This window comes from Danio rerio, chromosome 1 (assembly GCF_049306965.1).
Source record: "Danio rerio strain Tuebingen ecotype United States chromosome 1, GRCz12tu, whole genome shotgun sequence".
Classification (NCBI taxonomy): domain Eukaryota; kingdom Metazoa; phylum Chordata; class Actinopteri; order Cypriniformes; family Danionidae; genus Danio; species Danio rerio.
The window spans coordinates 62022501-62047669 of NC_133176.1; the positions used below are offsets into that span (position 1 = coordinate 62022501).

Sequence of the window (25169 nt, forward strand, 5' to 3'; positions counted from 1 at the left end):
CCGTTTCCCCCAGACGCACAGCAGCAGTGCGGGGACGCACCGACACACCGGGGCCCTGAGCACACACTAAACACCAAACACATAAATACATTGTGTCCCGTTAAAACACACACACACACATCAGGTTTGAGCAGTAATCATAACGGTCAGACGTACACTAGAGTTTCATAAGTTAATGTATTGACTAATACAGGAGTCGACCCCTCACTGATCTCTCTGTGTTTACAGGAGACTCACAGTAACATTCATTCATTTTCCTTCAGCTTCAGATTCATCAGGGGCCGCCACAGTGTAATGAACCGCCAACTATTCCAGCACATGTTTTAAGCAGCGGATGCCCTTCCAGCTGCAATCCAATACTGGAAAACACCCATAGTTCATCAATTCCCCTATAGAGCATGTGTTTAGACTGTGGGGGAAACCGGAGCACCCGCACTGAAACAGCAGCAGACCCAGCCGAAGACTGTGTGTGAGATGAACTGTGTGCTCTCGCTGACCTTCAGTCCGGCTCTGGTAAACAAACACTAATCAAACTCCACATTTTCAAGCAATGAAAAGCAGGAAAATCTTCTCTGATCACTTTCGATTTCTTTATTTTGAGGTGATTTGATTAGAGCAGAGTCAGATTTACCACATTACTGATACTAGTAATCGAGTACATTAATACTCCTCTATTAATCTCACAGTAAAAGCAACAGAATAAAGCAGCAACAGAGCTCTTTATCAGCTGTTGATCACTGTGGCCTTTAGCACAGCAGTATATTTTGATCAGTTTTTATTATATATTTTTATTTTCCTGTATTTTTATTTATTTTTGTTATCAATTAGTTTTATTGTATTTTTTATATGCTGTTTTTACTTTTATTTTGATAAAATTTGTTAATTTTAATTTAATTAAATTGGTTTGTTTTTATTTAAATTTAATTAAATCAGTTTGTTTTATTGTAATAAAATTTGTTTGCTTTTATTTATTTAAATTTGTTTGTTTTTATTTAATTAAGTTTGTTTTTATTTTAATTTTATTAAATTTGTTTGTTTTTATTTTTATTTAATTACATTTTTTATTAAATTAGTTTGTTTTTATTTTTTATTTTATTAAATTTGTTTTTATTTTTATTTTATTAAATTTGTTTTGTTTAATAAAATTTGTTTGTTTTTATTTACTTAAATTTGTTTGTTTTTATTTTTATTTTATTAAATTGGTTTTGTTGTATTTTTTTATTTGCTGTTTTTGTTATGCTTCTGTTTTTAATTTTATTTATTTACGTTTAATTTTACTGAGTTATTTTTGTTTTTTAATATTCTACTTTTTATTTTATTAAGTTTTATTTTCACTTTTTATTTAATTAGATTGAATTATATTTTATGCTCTTTTTGTTATGCTTTTGTTGCTCTTTATTTATTAAATTTGTTCATTGTTATTTTTATTTTATAATTTTTGTATTGCTTTATATGCTGTTTTGTTATTTCTTTATTAAATTAATTTAGATTTCTTATTTAATTTTCTTTATATTACTTTATATGCTGTTTTTGTTATGCTTTTTAAATGTTTTATTTTATTAATTTTGTTTTGTTTTTACCTTTTATTTCATACATTACCTTTCATTTTATTAGTTTTATGGCATTCCTTTACATGCATTTTTAATGCTGTTGTTTTTCTTTTTACTTTTATTAAAATAATTGTAATTTATTTCTTTTTACACAGTTTTTTAATGCTTTTATTTGTACTCTATTGTTAGCACTTTGTTGTTTTAAAGTGTGATATTAGTAAAGCAGCAGTTATAATTGTATAGAATTATTAAACATACATTTAAAGACATTTAAATTAGGCTACAAATACATCAATACAAACCACATTTAAATAGAGTAATATTCTAAATATATTCTGTATTTGAAGGAATTCACAGAATGTTTATTTTTGGGTGAATCGACCCTTTAATAATAAAACACTGAAAGACGCAGCTAAAGCAAAATAAAGAACAAATAAAAGAAGAGATATACACTGCTGAGTAAATAAAGTGTGTGACGCTGGATTATGAGTCACATTTCAGAGATAATAACACAAATAATGAACACAAAACAGACAAAATCAACAACAACAATCACTTAAGAACAATAAACACTGACTGAACACAGGATACTGTAATAATACAGAAGGAAGAAGCATGAACGCGTGTAATTATAATAATAATAATTGTGATATTATATAGTCTGGATATTCACAACATCATAATGAGCAGAAAGAGTGAATAAATAAAGTGTGACCTGCGCAGAGGAGAGCAGAGAAAGTCAGAGCTGCTGTCTGGAGCTTCATCATGACTGAACTGAACTCTCTGTATCTGCTATCTGCTTTACACACGCACACACACACACACACACACACATACACACGCATGCATGCATGCACTCTCTCTCTCTCTCTCTCTCTCTCTCTCTCTCTCTCTCTCTCTCTCTCTCTCTCATACAGACTGATACCCCACCACACACATACATACAGAGAGAGACATAGAAACACAAACACACAGTCTCCCATACACACACAGTCATGTGCAAACTTGCAAACACACACATACATACATACAGGGAGAGAAAAACAGACAAAAACAGTCACACGCACTCATACACATACAGAGAGAGAAAAAGACACACACACACACACACACATCTTCTCCTATACATACTTACACACAGTCACATACAGTACACACACACACTGTAATCTGTTTTTAATCATTTTTTTAGAAGTTTTTATTTTTCTTATACTTGTCTTTTTACTCATTGGCTCATTGGCTAAAAAGGAGTGTGGAAAGTGAGGATTTAAAGTTCATTTCTAGGTTATTTTTAGAATCAGGGTAGCTATTTTTACTACATTCACATTTTGCAGAATAATCCTTAGTGATTAAAAATATATTTTATAATATCTATAAGAAGTTACAATTATCAAAACTATTGCTCAATATAAAAATTAAGAAATTAGATAATACATTTAAAGAAGCATTGTAACTGTGTTTGTGTGGGTTCTCATTTTTGTGAATTTATAATGTGGCTTAATGTAATTCGTACGCAAAAGGGCATTTTTTTTTAGATTTAGGCTTAATCCACCTGACGCGCTTGCGCAGACATTCTTCCATTTTGATGTTTACCTGATATAAACTACGCTCTGAGGGCGGAAGTCCGTTCGCTTCTTCGAACCGAAAGTGAAAAATATCTTCAACAGGCAGACATTTTCGGAGAATCATAACCAGGAACTACAGTATTTTCAAGTAAGTTCCTCAATAAGCTGTCCTGTGCAGCGCTTAGGCAGTTTGTCTTAGGCAATTTATGTTTGTAAGAGATATTCTTCAAAATCCAAAGATGCTTCATTCGAGTTCTGTGCATGTATGTTTTTATAATGATCGTATCTTTTGCTTTAAATTTAGCTACTCTCCTTCTGTAGCAGTCGCGAATATTTCGCTTCAACTGGACACATATCACACGGTAAATGTATGTACAAGTGCAATTTGAAATAGGCCTATAACAAACTGCCTTTAAATAAGGAATTGCCATCAACAAATGAAGAATACTATGGTGTAAAAGTGAAAAAATAAACAGAATGTATGGATTAAGAGAAGAATGTAATCAAATGAAGGAATTTACAAAAGTTATACGAACTGTAGATTAAGAAAGATAAGTTAAATATAGAAACACACAGAGATTGCCCTTCAGACTATAGTTTCTATAGGCCTATATATAAGCCTAGTTACCATATTATCTTCAAATAACCTTTCATCCTGAAATGGTTGTGCGATTTTTTTAATGATTTTTGATTTCCTATTAAACTAAATCATATTACCGTTTTATATGCATGTTAGCATTTATTCAGTAAATGTGTTTCTATCAAAGTTCATGCACATTTTTCTTTTCAAATAAAAGGTTTATCCTACTGCGTATATGTTTTTAATTCTCAGTGTTCAAAATGGATGTGCATCTTGCCATTTTCATTAAGCATTTTTATGTGCAAAATGTGCATTAAAATTAGGTGGATTGAAACAGCTATAGTATACACACCCAAAATGGGATTTTGTTTTTCTTTTAAGGTCTTCCCTGTTGTGCTTAAATTGTGTACTTTATCTATTTATGTGAACAGATTGCTAATTTCGAAGTGAAATGAGTCTCCATGACAAGAGTGAGGATCAAAGACCGATATCAGACTCTATAGTTTCCAGCCATGTGTCTCTGAAGAGTAACAACTCCATGCTGGAACCTCCTGTTTTGAGTGATGAAGCATCCACCTCTGACTCCAAGTAAGAAGGCGCATAGAAGACAGTAATGGAGAAATGCTTTTTTATTTAATTTACATGCATAAATGGGACCCTCTGTGAAAACCCAGCTCAGTCATCATTTTTAAATTAGCTTTTTTGACGGGGAAAAAACTCTTCTCAATATAATGAATATGCTGTTAAAATATAACCTTGATTTATGTGATATTGACTGAGTTAGGCCATCTCAAAAATGTGCTTCCTTTCAGACAAAAATTATGTGTTTGAGAAAATTCAATTTAAGAAATAAAGCTTATATTTAAAACTGCAACATATCTGAACCGTAATTATATTGACAATGTGCTATATAGCAGATTCTCCCAATTTTCAGTAATAAATCAAACAATTATTGGAAAAATTTTGTAAAACAGGTCGAATTTTTATGATGTGATGCTCCAAAAAGCATAAAAAACTATTACATTTGGGTATATATATAACATATATAAACAAACTATATATTTGGGTAAGTATATAATATACATTTAAAATAAATATATAAATTTACATTTTTATTTACTATTGTATTTTCAGGTGTTAGAATTAGGCTGCCTATACAAATAAAGAGATTTTTTTTGGAATATGTAATATAATAATAATGATATATAACAATAGATAATACCAGGGGCTTAACTTTTACTGGGGTGAGTTGGTGGATTCAGAAAATCTACCCAGGTCTGTATAATCTTATTTTCTTTTAGAATTTGTTGATGTTAGGAAAACATTGACTGAGCCTAACTTAACATACATTCTAGATAACATCAGACTGTTGGCGTAATAGTTAATGTATCAATAATGATCAACATTTCCATGTAATTAAATATAATTCATATTTATTCTATAATTACGATTTTGCTGGTGTCCATCTGCAAATGATATGACAAAATACTGATTCATCACAATTTGGTTGATGTGTTTCTGAAAAACATCCAGTATAACAAATTTTTTGTTTTCGTTTTCTGGTACATTGGCTAGTTTGAAATAAACAAATAACTGTGGAAATAATGTTAAAACAGTGATGGTGATCATTTTTGAATTTATAACATGATTCTCTGAGTCTTGGTGATTGGCTAGTATTAAACAATAATGTAAAGCATTGTTTTCTTATATTTAAGTGACAATTTTACTACAAACATTACAGTTTTCTGGCAGTTATTTTGTTTTTAATTAGCTTAATTATATTCAGGGGCATGTTTCAGTGAGGAGGTTCAACCAACTCGGAGTTTAAACTTAACCTGAGTTGATTTACTGAGAGATTAAAAACACTGAGTTTTCGGTTTCAGAATAGCGGATCTGAGTTGGGTCAATTAACTTTGAGTAGAGCAACTCAAGAGTTTAAGGGCACCTAGGGTGAAAAACCTACATTTGAGCTCTTGGCTCCGCCCCCTTGTTACGTTGGACGGGAATTTGAAACTAATTTTCATGTGAAGCAACCTGCCCCTAAAACAGCGAGCTGTGTACACACCCACAACATGACACTTTTAGCACATTATAATAAAAACATCTGAACTGTGTGTTGAACTGAACCTAAACTTGCACACTCAGAACAACCATAATATTAATATTAAATCTTAAAAAAGGTAAACTATGTGCCCTTTACGTGCGCACACCGCAACTATATAAAGGCATTATCAATGGAGCACAGATATTACAAGTGACCATGGCAATATCTTAAAAAAAGAGATCACAATTTCTTTCTCCAGCTGAACTTGTTTTTTTTTAAATAAAATAAGTAATGTTATGTGTGATGTTTATAAAATGTTTACACACGTTCCCACTTTTATACACATTGATCAGTATTAATAGATGTAAAAATGCACTTGTGTGTCTGCTTTTTTTATTGATCAAGTGATAGAGGTTGATATGACATTTAGAATGTAAGCAGAACTAAACAATAGTTTTTTAGAAAGAATAATAATCCCATTAATCTTGTAAGGTCAGTGAATTTAAACTAATTATTTATTTAAAAAGGGCAAGCTATTCGTTAGTGATTTTGTTCTTTGTGTGACTGTAATGTAGGCAATATCTATGTTTCCATCCAAATATATTACATAAATTTATGTGCAAAACTGGAATAATGCATAAAAGATGCGAATAAAGCAACGTTTCCATCCAATGAGTCAAAGAGAACAAAATCATCACTTCTTGATTAAATGGGCACCAAATATCAACAGTAAAAACAGAATTTGCTGCGGTAGAAGACGCTGCGTCAATCTTTTCTTTATTAAATATATGACTTGCGCCTCAGAAGACAATGCTGACACACTATGAACGCGTGGTGGCTTTAAAGCCATGAGATGCGGAGAACAGATGCTCTTTACATGCTCCAGATTACCTGGAGGTCATTAATAATATAATACCATTAATACTAAAACGGTTCAGGCATTTTAAAATGAGTAAAACAACATTTAAGATGTTCTACAGTGTGCTCAGCCTGCTGGATTGTCCATTCACACACATTTTCATCATCATATGATCTCTTATAACAAACCTTTTTTTTTATGTACATACTGTAATTTATTCAGTAAAAGTGTTTTCATCATAGTTTATGTGCATCTTTTCTATCAAATAAAAGTTTATCCTACTCAGTTATGTGCGTTTTCATGCATATTTTCAAAAGTTATGGCATCATGATGTTTCCATCAGTCATTTTTATGTGCGTATCCAAAAATGAGCATTAAAATAGGTGTGTGGAAATGTAAGGCTCGGGCGAGAAATACCGCTGCGTCTTTAAAAAAGGGGAGGAGGCCGACAGAAACTCTTGAGTTTAGAGAATAAAACCTGCTCCTGACCAGGTTAGGTTCACAGAGTAAGTGACCACAGAAACTGACTCTGAGTTAAAGTGACCTCTATTTCAGAAACAGGCTTGACTTACCCTGCCTTCTCCGGTTAGACAAACCTGCCAGTTTAAAAGGGAAAACCCAGAGTTTCTCTCATTTCAGGGTTAAAATACTGAAACGGGCCCCTGGATTTCTGTATCACCAAGAAAAACACTTACCCTTATTAGGATAATACAGAAAAGCATTTTTGATTTTCAGTTGCTGTTTCACATACATTATCATTACATTTGTTGTTAATACATAATGCTATTTTGTAAAGTCCCCCTGAAGTGCAAATTAGTGTTAGTATTAGTCTGTTATTTCCAAGGTTATCTATAAGCTAGTGTACTCCAGAGTAAAAAAAAAAAAAACATTTAGATGACATAAGCTTTCAAAACTTGTAGTATCTCACTTCTGCCAATTTGGATCAGTTGTTTTACATTATCAATAAACTTCTAATTCAAATTTTCTGACCAATCAAATGCTCTCTCAAATGTACCTCGGCCAAGAAGACATGTCTGAAATTCATAGCTTAATCAAGCATTCACTCTTGAGCATTCACCTGCACACTTATATGATATAAAAAAAACCTCCAAAATACAAAAAGCCATTTTGTACATTTAAATTCATCTAAGGCCACATTCACATGACAATGATGTAGCCAAAATGGATAAGATTTTCCCTTGCATTTAGAAAAAGATACACATTCAGTACATTAAAAGGAACACCAGGAAATTGAAGCCCAATTCCAATATTCCTTTGCCTATCCCTATCCCTACCTATGAGTATGCTTATGAGTGTGAAGGGGTAAGGATGACATTATTTTCCAAAGGATTAAGAATCTACACAAATGAATCCAGGTTTTCATTGTTTATGGCAGATGGTAGACAGTATATTTGGCCTGATGTGGGTGAGCAACTTGCAGATGTTAACATTACAGTGGGTTTATGATATAGGAAGGTATGTTATGGTCAGTGAGTGAACACAGATGCAGGTTTTTGATTGCATTTTGAATGTTTAAGATTAAGTACTGCAACAGGATCCTGAGGCCCATTGTTGTGCCCTTCATCCTCGAATATCAGACCACTTTGCAGCGTGATAGTGCATGGCGCTATGTTGCAAGGATCAGTACAAAGTTTCTGGAAGCTGAAACCATTCCAGTTCTAGCATGGCCAGCATACCCACTGTACATGTCATTCATTGAGCATGTTTGTGATGCTCTGAATTAGGGCTGCACAATACATTGTTTAGATCGATATCACAATTTGTGCATCCAAAGTAGTCACATCGCAGGATCTGCAATGTTGAATTGGATTTATATTGACCAGGAGCCACAGTCATAAAAGATTTTTACCATAATAATTTACGCATTATTAACATGCAATTTTAAGGTTTATAACTGTTCGAGCATATCAAGAAAGCTTAAAGCATTCCAGCACAAAAAAAATTGTACCATTTGTAACTTTATAATATTTTGCATTGGTGGAGTTGCTCTTCAGTGTTCAGTTTTTCAGCTTTCACCTGTGACATTTACATTACACTGAACCGAACTTAACTGAACTTCAATTGTGACAACTAAACTGAAGCTACTTTAGTTAATTCATTCATTCATACATTCATTCATTCATTCATTCATTCATTTTCCTTTAGCTTAGTCCCTTTATTCATCAGAGGTCACCACAGCATAATGAACCGCCAACAATTCCAGCATATGTTTTCCCTTCCAGTCGCAACCCAGTACTGGGAAACACCCATATACTCCCGTTCACACTCACACACACTCATACACTACGGTCAGTTTAGTTGATCAGTTCCCCTATAGCAGATGTGTTTGGACTGTGGGGGAAACCAGAGCACCCGGAGGAAACACACACCAACACGGGGAGAACAGAAATACTAAATGACCCAGCCGAGACTCGTACCAACGGTCTTTTTCTGTGAGGCAACAGTGCTAAACACTGAGCCACCATGCCGCCAATTTGGGGGTGAAAAAGCATCAGCTGTCGGGCACTCCCGCCTGCCCTGGGTAGGGACCGGGAGAGGACTTTGAATCTACGGCCTCACCTCCCCCCACAGAGGGAGAGGACAAGTCCAGCTTAGTACCCACTGCTGGCATGCTGACCCTGGGTCACTGAAACCCCTCCCGCAGATTGCTCTGGGTTGGGAAGGGGCCCTCCAGAAGGAGACATTGAGTTCTAGAGAACCTGCTCTCTCGGGCCACCTCAGGAAGGGGAAACATTCCCCGGGAATATTCACAGAGTATTCAAATTTAATAATATAGATTACAGAACAACATGAAACATGACAGAATACAATAAGATAATTGTTACGTCCCAGGACGTGTTTGTTTCTGTTTTGTATTTTCTTTCTCTCTTTCTCTGCTACACCCTAATAGGTGATGATGAACGTCACCTGCTGCCACTAATGACCCATTCAAAGATTGGAGGACGAGTAAAGTCGTGGGCATTTAAGCAGCTTGTCTCCAATGGAGCAGGGTGTTTTTGTGTGTGTGTGGAGGCTCTTTTGTAAGACTTTAAAAATATGCTTTGTTTAATCATTTAAGCATTATTTGTTGATTAGGAGCTTTAATTTGTTTAAGTTCTGTTGATTCTGTTGACCACCTCATACAGCCTTTGTTTCAACCTCTTTTTGATTGTAAGTTTATGTTTTCAATACTAATTTGTTAAACACTCTACTCTTTGTTAATCAGGGATTGGGTTAGTAGAGAGGGGGTGCCATTTTCCTTTTTGTAACAGTTTTCTCCTGTTTATGTTAGTAAGGGAGTGAGCATTTTTGATGTATTTTTCTTTTCTTTTCTTTTCTAGATTATTTAGTTCTTCCCTTTCTCTCAGTTAGAGAATTTTTGTTTGTTGTTTTGGCTTGAACCCACTCTTGAAGTTTTTTTGGAACCCTCCCTTAATCCTTCAATAAATTTTGTTAATCTTCATTCAGGTTGTATTTCTTTTGTTTAGTCCTTTGAGAAGTGTCTCCTAGGACCTCAATGCTGACACACACACACAAAACTCCATTACCATTCTGTTGCGTACCTGTGTCCTCCTAGACAGAGTTGAAGGGAACGTAACAATAATTAAGAACAAAAAGAGACCTGGTTTAAATGTATAAAAGAATGCACTGGAATGCATTTCCACAGGAGACAAATTACATTTGTCTATTAACAATTAAATTAAGAAATTAGGTTCTATTAACAAAGTTTTGGGAGAGCACGTTTGGGTGGTTATCCTGATTAAACACAAGACAAGCACAATTAGTAATCAAGCAAGTCACAATTGACTTGCCTGAATTCCTCAACAGTTTTCCAGTATCCCTACACCACCTTTCCTCATTTCTTTTTATTTTTACTGAAAGGGGGATGCTCTGAGCTTGGACCAATATTCCAAGCTTGAAGCCCTCCTCTTGGAAAGCATGCCAAACAAACATAATTTGTACTCTGTTTATTAAATGTAAGGGTAAACTCATAAAACATGACTTTTTTGTGTTCTCTTTGTTTCTCTGAAGAGTGGAGAGAGATGGTCTGATAAGATCTATAAAGTATTGTCAGACCCAAATCAGACTGCAGGACACACAAGTAGTCCTGCTTAAGGAAACTGGTGACCAGCAGAAACCACTATATAATGTTCTTCAAACAGTCAAAGACCAGCACAAAACCAGCATGAAGAACAAATATGAGAGATTATTTGAGGGAAACAAACTACAAGAGAACCAAACCTTGCTGAACCGCATCTACACCCAGCTGTACATCATAGAGGGAGAGAGTGAAGGAGTGAATGAAGAACATGAGGTTTTACAGATGGAGAAAACAGCCAGAACAAAACACTCCCAACACACTCCAATCTACTGCAATGACATCTTTAAAGAGGAGAAAGAGCAAATCAAGACTGTTCTTACTAAAGGCATCGCTGGAATCGGAAAAACCGTCTCTGTGCAGAAGTTCATTCTGGACTGGGCCGAGGGAAAAGACAATCAGGATGTAGATTTCATGTTTGTGCTTCCATTTCGAGAGCTGAACTTGATCAGAGATCATCAGTACAGTCTTCACACACTTCTGCTGGACTTTCATCCTGAACTTGAAGATCTGGAGCCCAAGATTTATGAGGAGTGTAAAGTTGTGTTCATCTTTGATGGTCTGGATGAAAGCAGAATCACACTGATGTTTTCAGACGCTCAGAAAGTTTGTGATGTGACTGAGACTTCATCAGTGGCTGTGTTGATGTCAAAGCTGATGAAAGGAGAGCTGCTTCCCTCTGCTCTCATCTGGATCACCTCCAGACCAGCAGCAGCCAATCAGATCCCCTCCAAATACATCAAGCGTCTGACAGAAATTCAGGGATTCACTGAGCCTCAGAAGGAGGAATATTTCAGGAAGAGAATCAGTGAGCAGCATCAAGCCAGCAGAATCATCTCACACATCAGAAGAGCAAGAAGCCTCCACATCATGTGCCACATACCCGTCTTCTGCTGGATCTCATCCACTGTGCTTCAGAAGCTCCTGGAAGAAGATCTGAGTGCAGAAATCCCTCAAACTCTGACTGAAATGTACATCCACTTCCTGCTGATTCAGATCAACATGAGGAATCAGAAGTATGAAGAGAGAGATCCAGAGAAACTCCTGCAGTCCAACAGAGAAGTGATTGTCAAACTTGCTGAAGTGGCTTTCAGACAGCTGATGAAGGGCAATGTGATGTTCTATGAGGAGGACCTGGTTGAGAGCGGCGTAGACGTCTCTGACGCCTCAGTGTATTCTGGGATTTGCACTGAGATCTTTAAGGAGGAATCTGTGATTCAGCAGAGGAAAGTCTACAGCTTCATCCATCTGAGTGTTCAGGAGTTCCTCGCTGCTTTCCATGTGTTTTACTACTTCATAAACAACACCAATGAGGCACTTTTTGATTCACTCGAAACTCTTCATAACAGAGTAATTAATAAAGCCATTGAGAGTGAGAGTGGTCATCTGGATCTGTTCCTGCAGTTCCTGCTGGGCGTCTCACTGGAGTCCAATCAGAGACTCTTCCAGGATCTACTGACACACACAGAGAAGAGCTCAGAGAGCATCAGGAGAAGCACACAGTACATTAAAGAGAAGATCAGAGATGGACATGGACTCTCCACTGAAAGATCCATCAATCTGTTCCTCTGTCTGCTGGAAGTGAAAGATCAGACTCTGTCCAGAGAGATTCAGGAGTTTGTGAAATCAGACAAACAGTCAGAGAAGAAACTCTCTCCTGCTCACTGCTCAACAATCGCCTACATGCTTCAGATGTCAGAGGAGGTGCTGGATGAGCTGGAGCTCCAGAAATACAACACATCAGATGAGGGCAGGAGAAGACTGATACCAGCCGTCAGCAACTGCACAAGAGCTCTGTGAGTGATTAATCTGGTGAAGAGATGTTTCTGAATGGAAGTTTCTTGTATTGGAATAAAAATTCATTAGTATCTTTTAGGTATAACTGAATTCTCATTTGTGCTTCTCTTCTTTCAGTCTTGCTGGCTGTAATATCTCTGCTCAGGATTGTGAAATTGTGTCGTCAGTTCTTCAATCCTCAAACTGTGTCCTGAGAGAGCTGGACCTGAGTAACAATGACCTGCAGGATTCAGGAGTGAAGCTGCTCTCTGATGGACTGAAGAGTCCAAACTGTCAGCTGGAGATACTGAGGTGTGTGTACAGACTGGGAGATGCATTCCAGATATTTTCATGTATTTTCACAGTCCACAATGTTTGTCACCAGAGAGGGAGTTTTTAAAGCAATTAATTGTGTAAAATATATAAGTAAAGAAAAAATAGTCAATATTTTAACAAAGTTGGTCAGTGGCACTGAAATTTTTATTTAAAAATGTGGTGCAGGATGTTAAAACATTACTGGATTGGGCTGAAACTAGTGAAAAACATATGTCGCACCTGTGCCAAATGTATGATGCCTGGTTTGTCGGGGTGAGCTTTAGGAGGAATGTGATAGGATTTATTTGCCAAGTAATAGTGAAGATGCCAGTGTATCTGGGGTTTAACTTTTTGCATAGGAGCTGCGAGTGTATGTCCCATGTAGAAAGCCAGACCAACTATCTACCCATTCAACTGTAATGGTAAATATATGACATGCTTAAGGTCACACCTGGGAGAGAGAAGAAATTTTACAACACTCCGGATATGGACAATAGGGAGGATGTCTTCAGCGGTACCAAAGTACCAGAACACATTCTGAAAAGTTCTGCAGTTTTCATGACAGTTTGTTAGTGAAAAAGATTAAACAACTTGACTTGAAATCTGTCAGTGGTAACTAGAATGCAGCTTATACCAGATCATGCAGGTAAGTCAGTGATGAAATCAACCCCCAGGTGTGACCAGGGCCAATTAGGAACAAGCAGAAGATTGAGGTTGATAGGTGGTATCTGTTGAGGTGTTCTTGTCATAACACATTATCTGCAAACTTGCGTGAACCTTTGCACATATTGGGCCATGCCACATAACTAGAATCCAGTGCCCAGCGAGGTGTGTACTGTCTGGATAGTTGTCATGTGTTGAGCAGAAGGAAGGTACTGGTGATCAGGAATGCATCCCTGCAGTGGATTGTAGTGAGCGTTGGGGGAGGAGTTCTCAGCATTCTGATTCCACTGAATAGGACAAGTGAAGACCTTTTGGTAAAGGATGCTTTCTGGAGAGGCTTGGAGGAGAAAGAATCCTAGGTAAGGCGTCTGCATTTTTTTGATCCTGGTCAGTAGGAAATGGTAAATTTGAAGCATGTGAAGTACCGCCCTATTCCAATTATACAAAAGGGTTCGGATTGATCTGATTAAGGAGCAGTGCATACAAGTGTTCTTGGTTTTTCAAGAGGTGTTTCAGAACAGAAATTTAGGCTTACTCCTTACCAAATAGGTAAGAGTGTTAACACTGGAAGTGAATTTCTTAATGATAAAAAAAAAAAAAAAAAAACGGAGGAGCACAATCTTTGTTCTTTGATTTTTTTGGTCTTGACAATTCTCAGACTGCTTTGACTTTCCGCTTGTCCATTTTGATTTCTTCTGCATATAGTATTTAACCAGAGAAGGGATTTCATCAATAACTGGTTTTTGAATATAACTCACCATAGGTTCTAGAGCAAGGATGTCAAACTCTGTTCCAACTCAAACTCTGGCCGCATCTCTGCACAGTTTAGTTTTAGTCCTGCTTCAACACACTCACCTAGAGGTTTCAAACAAGCCTAAAGGACTCAATTAGTTTGATCAGGTGTGTTTAATTAGGGTTGGAACTAACCTGCAGAGCTGCGGCCCTCCAATAACTGAGTTTGACATCCCTGTACTAGAGGATGCATGGGACATTTTAATAGGGCATGTTCCAGACTCCTCTGTTGCTCTTGCACTGGTAGTCATGTGTTGCCCAGCTGCAAGGTTTCTGGAACACAGTCTTGTTGTGGTTGGAGAAATAACATAAGAGTGTCATTATTATTACTCGTGAGGTGCTACCAAATCAATTGCTGATGACACTGCTTTTAAATGTTAGACCTGAGCCCTGCCAATGGAGAACAGGTTTCTGAATTTAAAAAAAATTAAAAACAGTATTTATCCCTCTGCAGGTTGTCTGGCTGTATGGTGACAGAGGAAGGCTGTGGTTTTCTATCTTCAGCTCTGAGTTCAAACCCCTCACACCTGAGAGAGCTGGATCTGAGCTACAATCACCCAGGACAATCAGGAGTCCAGCTGCTCCAACACACACTGGAGGATCCACACTACACACTGCAGAAACTCAAGTATGTGTTGTGTCTAGTTATAACTAGTTTACCTCAAGAAAACACAAACAGACATTTTGCCTAGACATTATTGGCACATTATCAATTATGTTTAACCATAGTTGTTAAGGTTAGGATGAGTGCTTAGAATGGTAAAAATCCTTTTGAATTATGTTTTGAATCCAGAACAAAATTTGGACTCAAAAAGAATTGAGAATTGAACTAAAATGATATCAAAGATTTATTTATATGTTGAAGATATTGATAAGCTTGGTATGTGGAAGAAATGGATTTAGAATATTTGCTTTAGTTACTTCCAATGTTGGTACCTGGGTCTGTTTAATTGTTTTTTTGTTTGTATTTGTCTAGTTTTGATAATGGAGAACAATTGAGGATCACGCCAGGACTACGAAAATGTATGTATCCACACACAAAATATATTCAATGTTGCCTGAAATTAATCTTCCATGTTTTTCTTATGTCTTGTATGCAGATGCAGTTGATCTCACACTGGATCCAAACACCGCAAATGCTAAACTCATCCTATCTGAGGAGAACAGAAAGGCAACTCTAGTAGAAGAGCCACAGACATACCCTGCTCATCCAGACAGGTTTGAGCTCTATGAACAGGTTCTGTGTAAAGAGAGTCTGACTGGACGCTGTTACTGGGAGGCTGAATGGAGTGGATGGGTTGATATAGCAGTGACCTATAGAGCAATCAGCAGGAAAGGAAGAAGTGATGACTGTGATTATGGACTCAATAAGAAGTCCTGGGCTTTAAGCTGTATTAAGGGCAGATACACTCTCTGGTATGACAAAGTCAGTGTAGAAATTCCGGTACCTTTTTCAAAATCTACCAGAGTGGGTGTCTATTTGGATTGGCCGGCTGGCTCTCTGTCTTTCTACAGCGTCTCTGACACAAACACACTCACACACTTACACACATTCAACACCACATTCACTGAACCCCTCTACTGTGGGATTGGGGTTTTTTATAATAACTGCTCAGTATATCTGTGTTAGATTAAACAACCTACAACAGCGAATGCACCAAATTAAAACAAACTGTTTTTCTTTAACACAGATTTGCAGGAACTTCTTGTGCCTTTAGTCAAATCTTGTAAGTCAGACTTAAACGTTAAAGATTCTTTATAGCAAACTGTGTCTGTGTCTGACTATTAAGTGTTTTTGAAGTTTTTCATTTATATTCATTAAAATGATTTATCATTTAATTACTTATTCTGTACATTATATACATCAAATGATATATAAATAATTGAATTGGACATTTCATGTTACATTTTAAAAAGTTTTATGATAATTAAAAGATATTTATCTTTTATACATTTTTTTAACATCAAATTCGTCCACACAAAAAATGAGTATCGGGTGACTGAAACCAAAACTTTCTGAATACTTCAACCAGGCTGAAGATTTCTCGAAACTCCAGCTGCAGTGTGGTCGCTACAACCACAGGTTTTTCCTCATGACATCATTGCATTGTTTTCTCCATTCTGATTGGCTAACACGGCTGGGTTCACACCAAACACAAAAGATGCAAATGAGATGAAATTCCACATATTTGCTACAAACACACTGTGTGTTCTGTGTCATTCGCACAACGGGATGGTATTTCACCTCTGTTCTTATGTTTGCGTTGGCTTGTATGAAATTTACTCACAGAAAATGCTTAATTCACAGCTTGATGTGAAGCCAGCATATCAGTGTCATTATCTCCACCTGTTGGTTTGGAGTGCACTACAGTGTGCGTTTGCATCTTCATGTGAAACCGAATCGAGGAAAACATTATAAAAATAGCAGTGAATGTGTGGACATGGCCTCAGTGGATGTTTTCATGTTTTTGGTGGGGTGTCAATATACTGTAAACCAAGTAAACGGATTTTTTTGATTGTTTAAGTCAGCAAGGTTGTAATTTATTGATTTATGAGTTTGCAGAATGTATTTAATGCTTTTCATTGATGTTTGTTCCCTAAAAGACTCTTTGTAGAACTACTGAGTCGATGATGACGATGGCTTTGTCCATTTGTATTGATTTTTATAATTTTTCTTACATTTCATTATTGTTAAATATGGCTTTGGTTTGTTGCAAATCACTTTGTTACAGACTGCATAAACTATTAATAATACATACAGTTGTCTTCAAATGCATTTATCTGCCAAGTTTAATGTATTTATGGGTAGTCTTGAGAAAATAAAGCATCAAAGTCTGAAAGAAGCTGTTTGTGTCTGCGAGTCTAACCAGACTACTATAGTCAACTAGTTCACAGTTGCCATCACCAAATTTTTTTAAATTGCATAATTTTCTTCAAAGAAAAAAAAAATCCATTAAAAAAATCAATTAATGTGTGTAGTGAGGGGGCAGGGCCTGAGAGTCATGGAAACGGAAGGGGGCCGGTGCTTGAGTGAACAAAAGAGCCGGTGGGCCTTGAGTCCCACAGAGAAGCTCTGGACTATAAAAGAAACACAGACAGCAATTGAAGATGAGAGAAGACCTGACCTGGACATGTTATGTTTTAATTTTGCTTTCAGTTTGATGGCAATTATAATAAAATAAATAAATTTGTTTATAGTCTGTCTGTTCTCCACCTCCTCCTTCCCAATGACCAAGTGGACATCTAACTTTGTTAGATGGAGGAAGGAGGAACACACTGCCAGGAAGCCCTCAACACTGAGGGTGGTGCGCGGAGCCTTCTAGTCGGATCAAGCGGAATTTGTCCCTGGAGACGCTCAAGGCCAGCATTGGAACAAGCTTGCTGGGAAGACAGAACTCATTGCCGTCCATCGCAACCTGGAGGGGCGGCTGCCGAGCACCGAGCTGCCGAGCGCCTGTTATACAGAGAAGCCGCTGCCCATCAGCCGGGGTCGGGGCAGAGCAGGAAGCCATCCACACCACCCCACAACCTCCCATTCCCCCCATTACCCACAGCATATTGCCATTAATCAGCAGTGCAACACTTAAGTGTCATATTAAAACATAGTAAATTCATTAGAGGTTTAGTGATGTTAAGTCTATCTTATCTTTATATTCATATTATAACTATCATATCAGCTTTGTTAGTGATGAAACTAAAGCAAAACCACGCTACACCTGGAAAGAACTATATGGTAATTTATTGATTATAATCATTTTTATTATTAATTTATAAGGAGTTTCTTATTCATTTTTTTTGGCTTAGTTCCTTTATTAATCAGGGGTCGCCACAGCGGAATGAACCAGCGACTTATCCAGCATGTTTTACACAGTAGATGGCCTTCCAGCTGCAACCCATCACTGGGAAACACCCATACACTCCCATTCCCATGCACACAGACATGCCCTTAGGAAGTTTCTAATTTTCTTAAAATGTACTCTGTTTAACATTTCATGGTTTGTTTCAGAAGTTTCTGTTGAACTAATTTTGTTGTTGATCTTCAGGGTTATTTTGGATGTGTAAGAGCACAGTATCGGAATGTGTGTGTTTTTGTAAAACAACGTGACCTAAAAAAAAAGACTAAAAAGCAGATGGACCAGGAAGAACACGTCAAACGAATGCTACTAACATGGTTCCACAAGACATTGACTGTAACACCAGAAGAGTATTTTTTCAGGTAAGAACATTTATAAAAATCTACAGCAGATTAAAAAATCATGTTTAGATTAAAACAAATCTTGGATGTGTGCACATCAATGTTATGTATTTAGCTTGAGAATTGAATGCATCACATGACACATACTTTTGGAGACCATTAGATAAACATTTCATTTTTAATGTTACTTAAAAGTTTAGTTTTTACGATGTTAAAAACTCCTGAAAACATGCATCAAATGACAGACTAACAGGACCCCTCAGCGATATTGATCTGATGTTTGGTTTGACACCGTGAAAGATAATCAAACAGAGGTCAGGACATTTGCTTCCTCCAGTTTCATCTCCTCTATTTTTATACTTTGAACAAGGTGATGATCAATTTTAACAGAAATAAATTGACAATTTTTAGCTATTTCACTGCTTGATCCATAAAACCTTTCAATGGCTGTTTTCCATTAATTTTTAGTGAGGAATTATTCATTAATTTCAGGTATTCCTTAATTTTTTTTTTTTTTAAGATATTACTATATTGCTCTATTTTTTACCCCCACTTTACTCTTTTGGTATTGATTGGAAATTTTGTTGATTTCTCCATGTTTGCTGCTAACTGCTGATTAACATTTGATCTGATAAAATGTTTGCTTGGCTGGCCAATTTCATGGATTAATATGTATTTATTATTTTTTCCATGATGTTATTTATTAAGGAGTCATAGTATTTAACCGAAATTATTAGCAAATGTTGACATCAGATAAGTTTACAAAACTACAATAATTATAGTTAAGACAAAAGAAGACCTGCTTATTGCTGATTTTATTTTATTATCTGTTATCGCCCATACCTACATTGTTGTTTTTTTTTTAGATTAGATTCAACTTTATTGTCATTACACATGTACAAGTACAATGCAACGAAATGCAAATGCAAATTTCTACTGTTCTGAGAACTGTCACAGTGATTGAACAGTTTAACAAAGCTTCAATTTGATGTGTATTCTGTTACGATTTTCTTTTTCTGAAAAATAATTATTTCTCTTCCAGTTTTGCTGGCTTTAATCTCTCTGCTCAGGATTGTGAAATTGTGTCGTCAAGTATGTGATGCAGAATGTTTAATGGAAAATGGAAGTCTATGGGACAGTTCCTTGGGTCCTGTAAGTGGTTAGGAAGTTAGAAGGTCAGATTGTATCAGTTACTTGCTATACTGATTTAAATGCGGCCAGCTATTAGTGTACCACAGATATATACACTAGATATCATATAGGGACCCTGAGCATGCGTCAATAGCGCCGCCACATTGGTACAGTGCTCCCAGGACAAGTGTCATTCAACCGCACTAGTCAAGACAGTGTTATTACGTGAAGATGCGGGACTTTAGCGCTGTCTACGAGTGTAGTAACGAGCAAACAAAGAAAACAAAGCACAAAGGCAGAACATTTCATAGGTAAGATTAAGTTTTTTCTGTTTGTGTATGTTCTGAACTTTTGTGCTAATCAGGTAGCGTTATTGATGATAACAGTCACTTACTGCATTCACCATACGGCAAAGCAGCTCTAACTCGCACTAAACACTCGGCTTATGCTAGTTTTGTTGAATAAAATCAGCAAACAATGCAAAAGAAATATGACAACGAGATGCTGCGCTGCCAGAAACTGGTATTATTGTCGGCTAACGTTAGTGAAAGAGTCGTTTGGGGGATTCATTCACAAACGAATCGCTTCCTCCGTCAGTATGAGCAGTGAAAGCAGGAGAGGAGCTGTGTTTCAGGACATGATTAGATCAGATTTAACAGTGAGGGTGGATAGTACATTTCTGTACACACAAACACAAGCTATTTGTCAGGAATGCCCGTGCGGTCACTGATCCATCAATGTAGAAAAGTGATGTCAAATTATAATTTTCGTAATTAGAAAAAAAAATTACATACTAACATCCAGGAAAACTCCCGAACACAGATATATGTGTATATGTGTATATCTCTGGCTTTGCATGGCCACAGTCCTCCACTGTACCTTGGTCCCGCATTCATTTCAAAGGAGCGCTACCCTGTAGCAAGATGGCGGCGCTATTGACGCATTCCGTCCAATAGACAACAATAGGCCAGGCGACATCTAATGTATATATCTATGTTAGTGTACAACAGTCTGATGCAAAGTTGTGAGGTCACAAAGTTTGGTACAAAGTTAAGACTCCCCATCCCCTCACGGACAGCAGCAGTCCCATGTGTATCCATACAACCAAGTTTCTCCAGTGCGGACCTCAAGCAACCACAGTTGCAGACTTCACTCCTTTAGCCACAACAAATTTCATAAGTGGTCTCCAACAGCATGTTTCTCCTTCTGCCCTGGTTTTGGCACCAATGTAAAACAATTCAAATCTCAGAGTTTGAGGGAAGAAGTAGGTGGGACACCAGAAATCATTTAACATTGTTAAATGAATAATCGAAATAAATGTTTTTCAACTGCTTTTCCGGGGCCGGGTTGCGGGGGCAGCAGTCTTAGGAGAGAACCCCAGACTTCCCTCTCCCCAGACACATCCTCCAGCTCCTCCGGGGGCATCCCGAGGCGTTCTCAGGCCAACCGAAAGACATAGTCCCTCTAGCGTGTCCTTGGGTCTTCCTGGAGGCCTCCTCCCAGTGGGACAAGCCTTGAACACCTCCCTAGGTTGGCATCCAGGAGGCATCCGAAACAGATGCCCGAGCCACCCCAGCTGACTTCTCTGGATGTGGAGGAGCAGCGGCTCTACTCCTCACCCTATCCATAAGAGTGCGCCATGCCACCCTGCGAAGAAAACTCATTTCGGCCGCTTGTATCCGAGATCTTGTCCCTTCGGTCATGATCATAGGTGAGAGTAGGAATGTAGATTGACCAGTAAATCGAGAGCTTTGACTTTCCTCAGCTCCTTCTTCTCCACAACGGACCGGTACATCGTCCGCATTACTGCTGCCGCTGCACCAATCCGTCAATCTCACATTCCATCCTTCCCTCACTCCTGAACAATACCCCGAGATACTTAAACTCCTCCACCTGGGGTAAAGACTTTCCTCCAACCTGGAGATGGCAAACCACCTTTTTCCGGTGGAGCACCATGGCCTCGGACTTGGAGGTGCTGATTCTCATCCCAGCCGCGTCACACTCGGCATGAGTATTATTCTTAGTATTAAAGTTTTTGTATTCTTTGTTCAATAGAGTCTCAAAAGGACAATTTGTTTTGTAAAGCTGTTCACTTGGGCATAATAATTATGACACACTGGATCTTACAGCTGTAAAAGCTGCTGTGTTATCCAAATAATCATGCCTCGTATTAATTGTTTGTAAATAAATGCTTAATGGTTGTACGTTTTTGTGTGTTTATAGTTGGGATCATGGAGGGTCACTGATGATCCAACCAGGATTTAAAAAATGTAGGATCTTTCTCTGACAGACCATTGCACTTTTAATGGAAACCAATGAGATTAATACTCTTTATTTGTCTGTGTTCAGATGCGGTTGATCTCACACTGGATCCAAACACAGCAAATGCTAAACTCCTCTTGTTTGACAGGAACAGAAAGATCACGTATGTGGATAATCCTCAGCCCTATCCTGATCATCCAGACAGATTTGCTGATGTTCCTCAGGTACTGTGTAGAGAGACTCTGACTGGACGCTGTTACTGGGAGGTTGAATGGGGCTCCTGGGCTCGTATAGCAGTGGCCTACAGAGGAATCCTTAAAGAGCGAGGGACTGTCTCTAAGTTTGGATACAGCGACAAATCCTGGTGTCTCTTCTGCACTGGTGATGTATTTGTTCCCTGGCACGATAACAAGAGTAACGTCCCAATACATGTAGCACAATCTAAAAGAGTCGGAGTGTATGTGGACGTGCCGTCCGGCTCTCTGTCCTTCTACAGCATTTCTGACAACCACACACCCACACACATACACACATTCAACACCACATTCACTGAGCCCCTCTATGCTGGATTTAAGGTGTTTCAGTCTTCACTGTCTCTGTGCCAGATTTAGCATCAAATGCATGTTTAAAGGCCTGTGAATATCGCAGTGCTATTCGCCAATGCTTTTATTAAAGGGGTGCCAATATGGTTGATCATATCAATGTGCAAAATGCCAAGTTTCCCATGCAAACATTCACCAGTTCGATCCTAGTTTGGAGCGGTTGGGTCTGGTTACATCTGGAGCTGGTGAAGTTACAGTAAATATGACTTTAAAGTTTTAGCCGAGCACACTGTCACTTCCATTCCTTATGTAGAAGATGATGCACCAAGGGAAGATGAATGTAGATCTGCTTTTTTATCTAAACACAAAGAGCTGCTTGATAAACACTGTCAGCAGGAGGGAAATGTTATGGAGAGTAAGGCCCAATCCCAATTCTACCCCTTAGTCCTTTCCCTTACCCCTCGTTTTGCGCGTGCCCGTGAAGGAGTAGTGGTGTCCCAATTCTCTATAGCTTGAAGGCATAGGGCTAAGAGCAAGCGGTATACACCTCTTCAAATGAAGATTTTTCTGGAGCACACTCGAAACCAAAGGGTAGAGAAAATTTTGGACTAACCTGTATTTTTTGTCATTATTACAAATTTTTACAACAAACAAACACATGTTTTAATATATTCATAACCGCGTTCGTGTTATACCATCATGCTTTAAAAAAAACAAAACGCTAAAATAAAAACCGCTAAATTTCGCGATCTATAATCCCTAATAATAAATTCTGTACTGCAGTTCCACAACATTCTGACACTCGATGGCACTTGAATACCCTGTCAGAAAAGTCTAGTGGCTGTGAATGGGCTGTTTACAGTGTCTGCTATAATGTTAATGATGTTTTTGGTGTGTTTACATTAATGGATATGGCCACTGTGTAAATGCACAGTCCTGTTACGATCTTATTGCAACATTAGATCATTATGATAACGTAATACATGGCTTCAGTGATGTCCTGAAGATAAATACCAAAAAATAACACAACTGGAATCACTACAGTAGTCGCCATCATCTGAACTCTTCTGAAGCAAGAGATGGCGAGGATATGATGACGTGTGCAGGTGATGTAGTGCTTAGGGGTGAATTTTGAAGCCCTTTACCCTTAGTTGCAAGGGCTGAGGGGAAGGTTTAGGGGTACAAAAATAGAATTGGGATTGGGCCTAATTGTAGATCAAATGGCCCTTTCTTTCAAGTTTGTAAAGCGCCATCTAATGTCAGGGCGTGGTTTTGCACGCTCACCCTGCTCTATGCCAGTGAAAATCGATTGGGTATGAATGCTGAAAAATGTCTCCAAACACTGATGATAATTGTGAGCGAAAAGTGTTAAGACTTAAGTGCAGATTTGGCATGCTTCAGAGGTCACTGTTTTGTAAGCATCACAGGACACTGAAAGCTTAATGTCATTGCGAATGAAACAAAAGTGAATGAACCAGTTAATCCACATGTTGAGTTCCTGCAGTGTGTTTATTGTGGATGTGCGCTGTCCTGTATCCATCCACACTGTGCAGACCCTGATCAATCTATTTATATGCTTTTCTCAGTAATTAATGAACTGGAAGTGGTACTGTATACATAACAATGTATTTCAGATTTTTTTTTTAAATGCATCTTTAAAGAGAATAGAAGTCTGTGTAAACAATATTAAATAAATAAAGGAAGACAAGATGAACAATTCGTGAGGTCATGTTTGTCTTAACTTAGACTGTTTTCTTGCTGCAGAGGGATTAAACCTAAACCCGTCTCCTCTTTAGTGGTCATGATGAACATGTAGCGCCCCCTTATGGATAGACATGGATAAGATATACAAATGGAGTTTAATCCAAGATAAAGTTGATCTGTCTGTAATAGAACAAAGTCTTACAATCTGTTTGCACTTTTACATATTTTCTGTTCACTTGTATTATGCTGTAGACACTTTATAGCATATTATAGCCCAGTTTTTTTTAATTAAGTAGCAAATATGAGCATGCCTTAATCATACATTTATTATTAATTATTATTATTATTTACATTTATTTATTTTTTATTTTGTTTAGTTTTTTGCTGTATTTAAAAAACTAATGTGGCTTATTTATCCAGTTGACTTGTAAATACGTTTCTTACATTACATTACATTACTGTGGCTTTTTGTTTACCCAATATAATATTTTATTTTCATCTGTTATGCTTGTAGTAGTAGTAGTAGTAGTAATAATAATAATGCATAATAATTTATAAACCAATAATAGTGTTTATAATAAGAAAATATAATGGTAGTATAATGATAAAAGAGTACATGCTGATGTACAACTACCTTAAGCAAAAATCAGGTCTGCACTAACATACAAATTAAAAAAAAAAACATTATACAAGTATAAAAAATAGAGCTAATTCTGAGTTTCTGTTTAATCCAATATGTTATTTTCAGTAAAATAAACTACTAAATGCAGAGCACTTTATTATGTTGTGTTTCATCTGAAGGATTTCTTGTTTCTTTTAGCTTGACTGAAATAATCAAAATAATTTAATGAAAATCTGCTAAGGTCAATATTATAAGTCCCCTTAATAAGTAAGAAATCATTTGAAGAATTTGAAGGACATGAGAAATAGCTTTTTGCCATAAAATATAAACAACTTTGATAGGAAATATCTCAATTATAAAATATAAATTACTTCATTATAAAATACTTCGTTATAAAATGTGTGCAGGAGCTTAAAAAACTAAAATGCATCCTTTTCTTCAGAAGCTGCATAAACCAACAGTGCACTGAT

At 37.1% G+C, this 25169-nt stretch overlaps 2 protein-coding genes across 5 annotated transcripts in view; one reads left to right on the top strand and one right to left on the bottom strand.

Annotated features, from left to right (window-relative positions):
- adgrl1.1 (adhesion G protein-coupled receptor L1.1) overlaps nt 1-2326 on the bottom strand; it is a 7715-nt gene extending 5389 nt beyond the window's left edge. The window contains exons 1-2 of the mRNA XM_002660623.7: nt 2266-2326; nt 1-66 (exon numbers count right to left, since the gene is read on the bottom strand). The exon at nt 1-66 is cut by the window's left edge and continues 81 nt beyond it. Coding sequence (XP_002660669.2) covers nt 1-66; nt 2266-2317 — 118 coding nt within the window. The 5' untranslated portion in view covers nt 2318-2326. The remainder of the gene's footprint in view (nt 67-2265) is intronic.
- A 791-nt stretch (nt 2327-3117) lies between these two features.
- LOC100334847 (protein NLRC3) lies at nt 3118-24092 on the top strand. 4 transcript variants are annotated; one of them, XM_073908577.1, is made up of 8 exons: nt 3129-3263; nt 3420-3477; nt 4127-4283; nt 10631-12493; nt 12612-12785; nt 14698-14871; nt 15220-15266; nt 15344-17086. In XM_073908577.1, exons 3-8 carry the CDS (start codon nt 4147-4149, stop codon nt 15871-15873), a joined length of 2925 nt encoding a protein of 974 aa, XP_073764678.1. In that variant the 5' UTR covers nt 3129-3263; nt 3420-3477; nt 4127-4146; the 3' UTR covers nt 15874-17086. The 4 variants fall into 4 exon arrangements, with proteins under 4 accessions (XP_073764673.1, XP_073764678.1, XP_073764680.1 ...); XM_073908579.1 differs by having other exon boundaries at nt 3130-3263; nt 3420-3483; XM_073908572.1 differs by lacking the exon at nt 3420-3477 and having other exon boundaries at nt 3118-3263.
- Nucleotides 24093-25169: the final 1077 nt, after the last annotated feature.

Bases quoted from the DNA above. Each gene is read 5' to 3' on its own strand.
- LOC100334847 (XM_073908572.1), top strand. From the start codon at position 4,147: ATGAGTCTCCATGACAAGAGTGAGGATCAAAGACCGATATCAGACTCT. The intron at 12,494-12,611 runs GTGAGTGATTAA...CTCTTCTTTCAG, and splicing joins AGCAACTGCACAAGAGCTCT to TCTTGCTGGCTGTAATATCT. The intron at 12,786-14,697 runs GTGTGTGTACAG...ATCCCTCTGCAG, and splicing joins TGTCAGCTGGAGATACTGAG to GTTGTCTGGCTGTATGGTGA.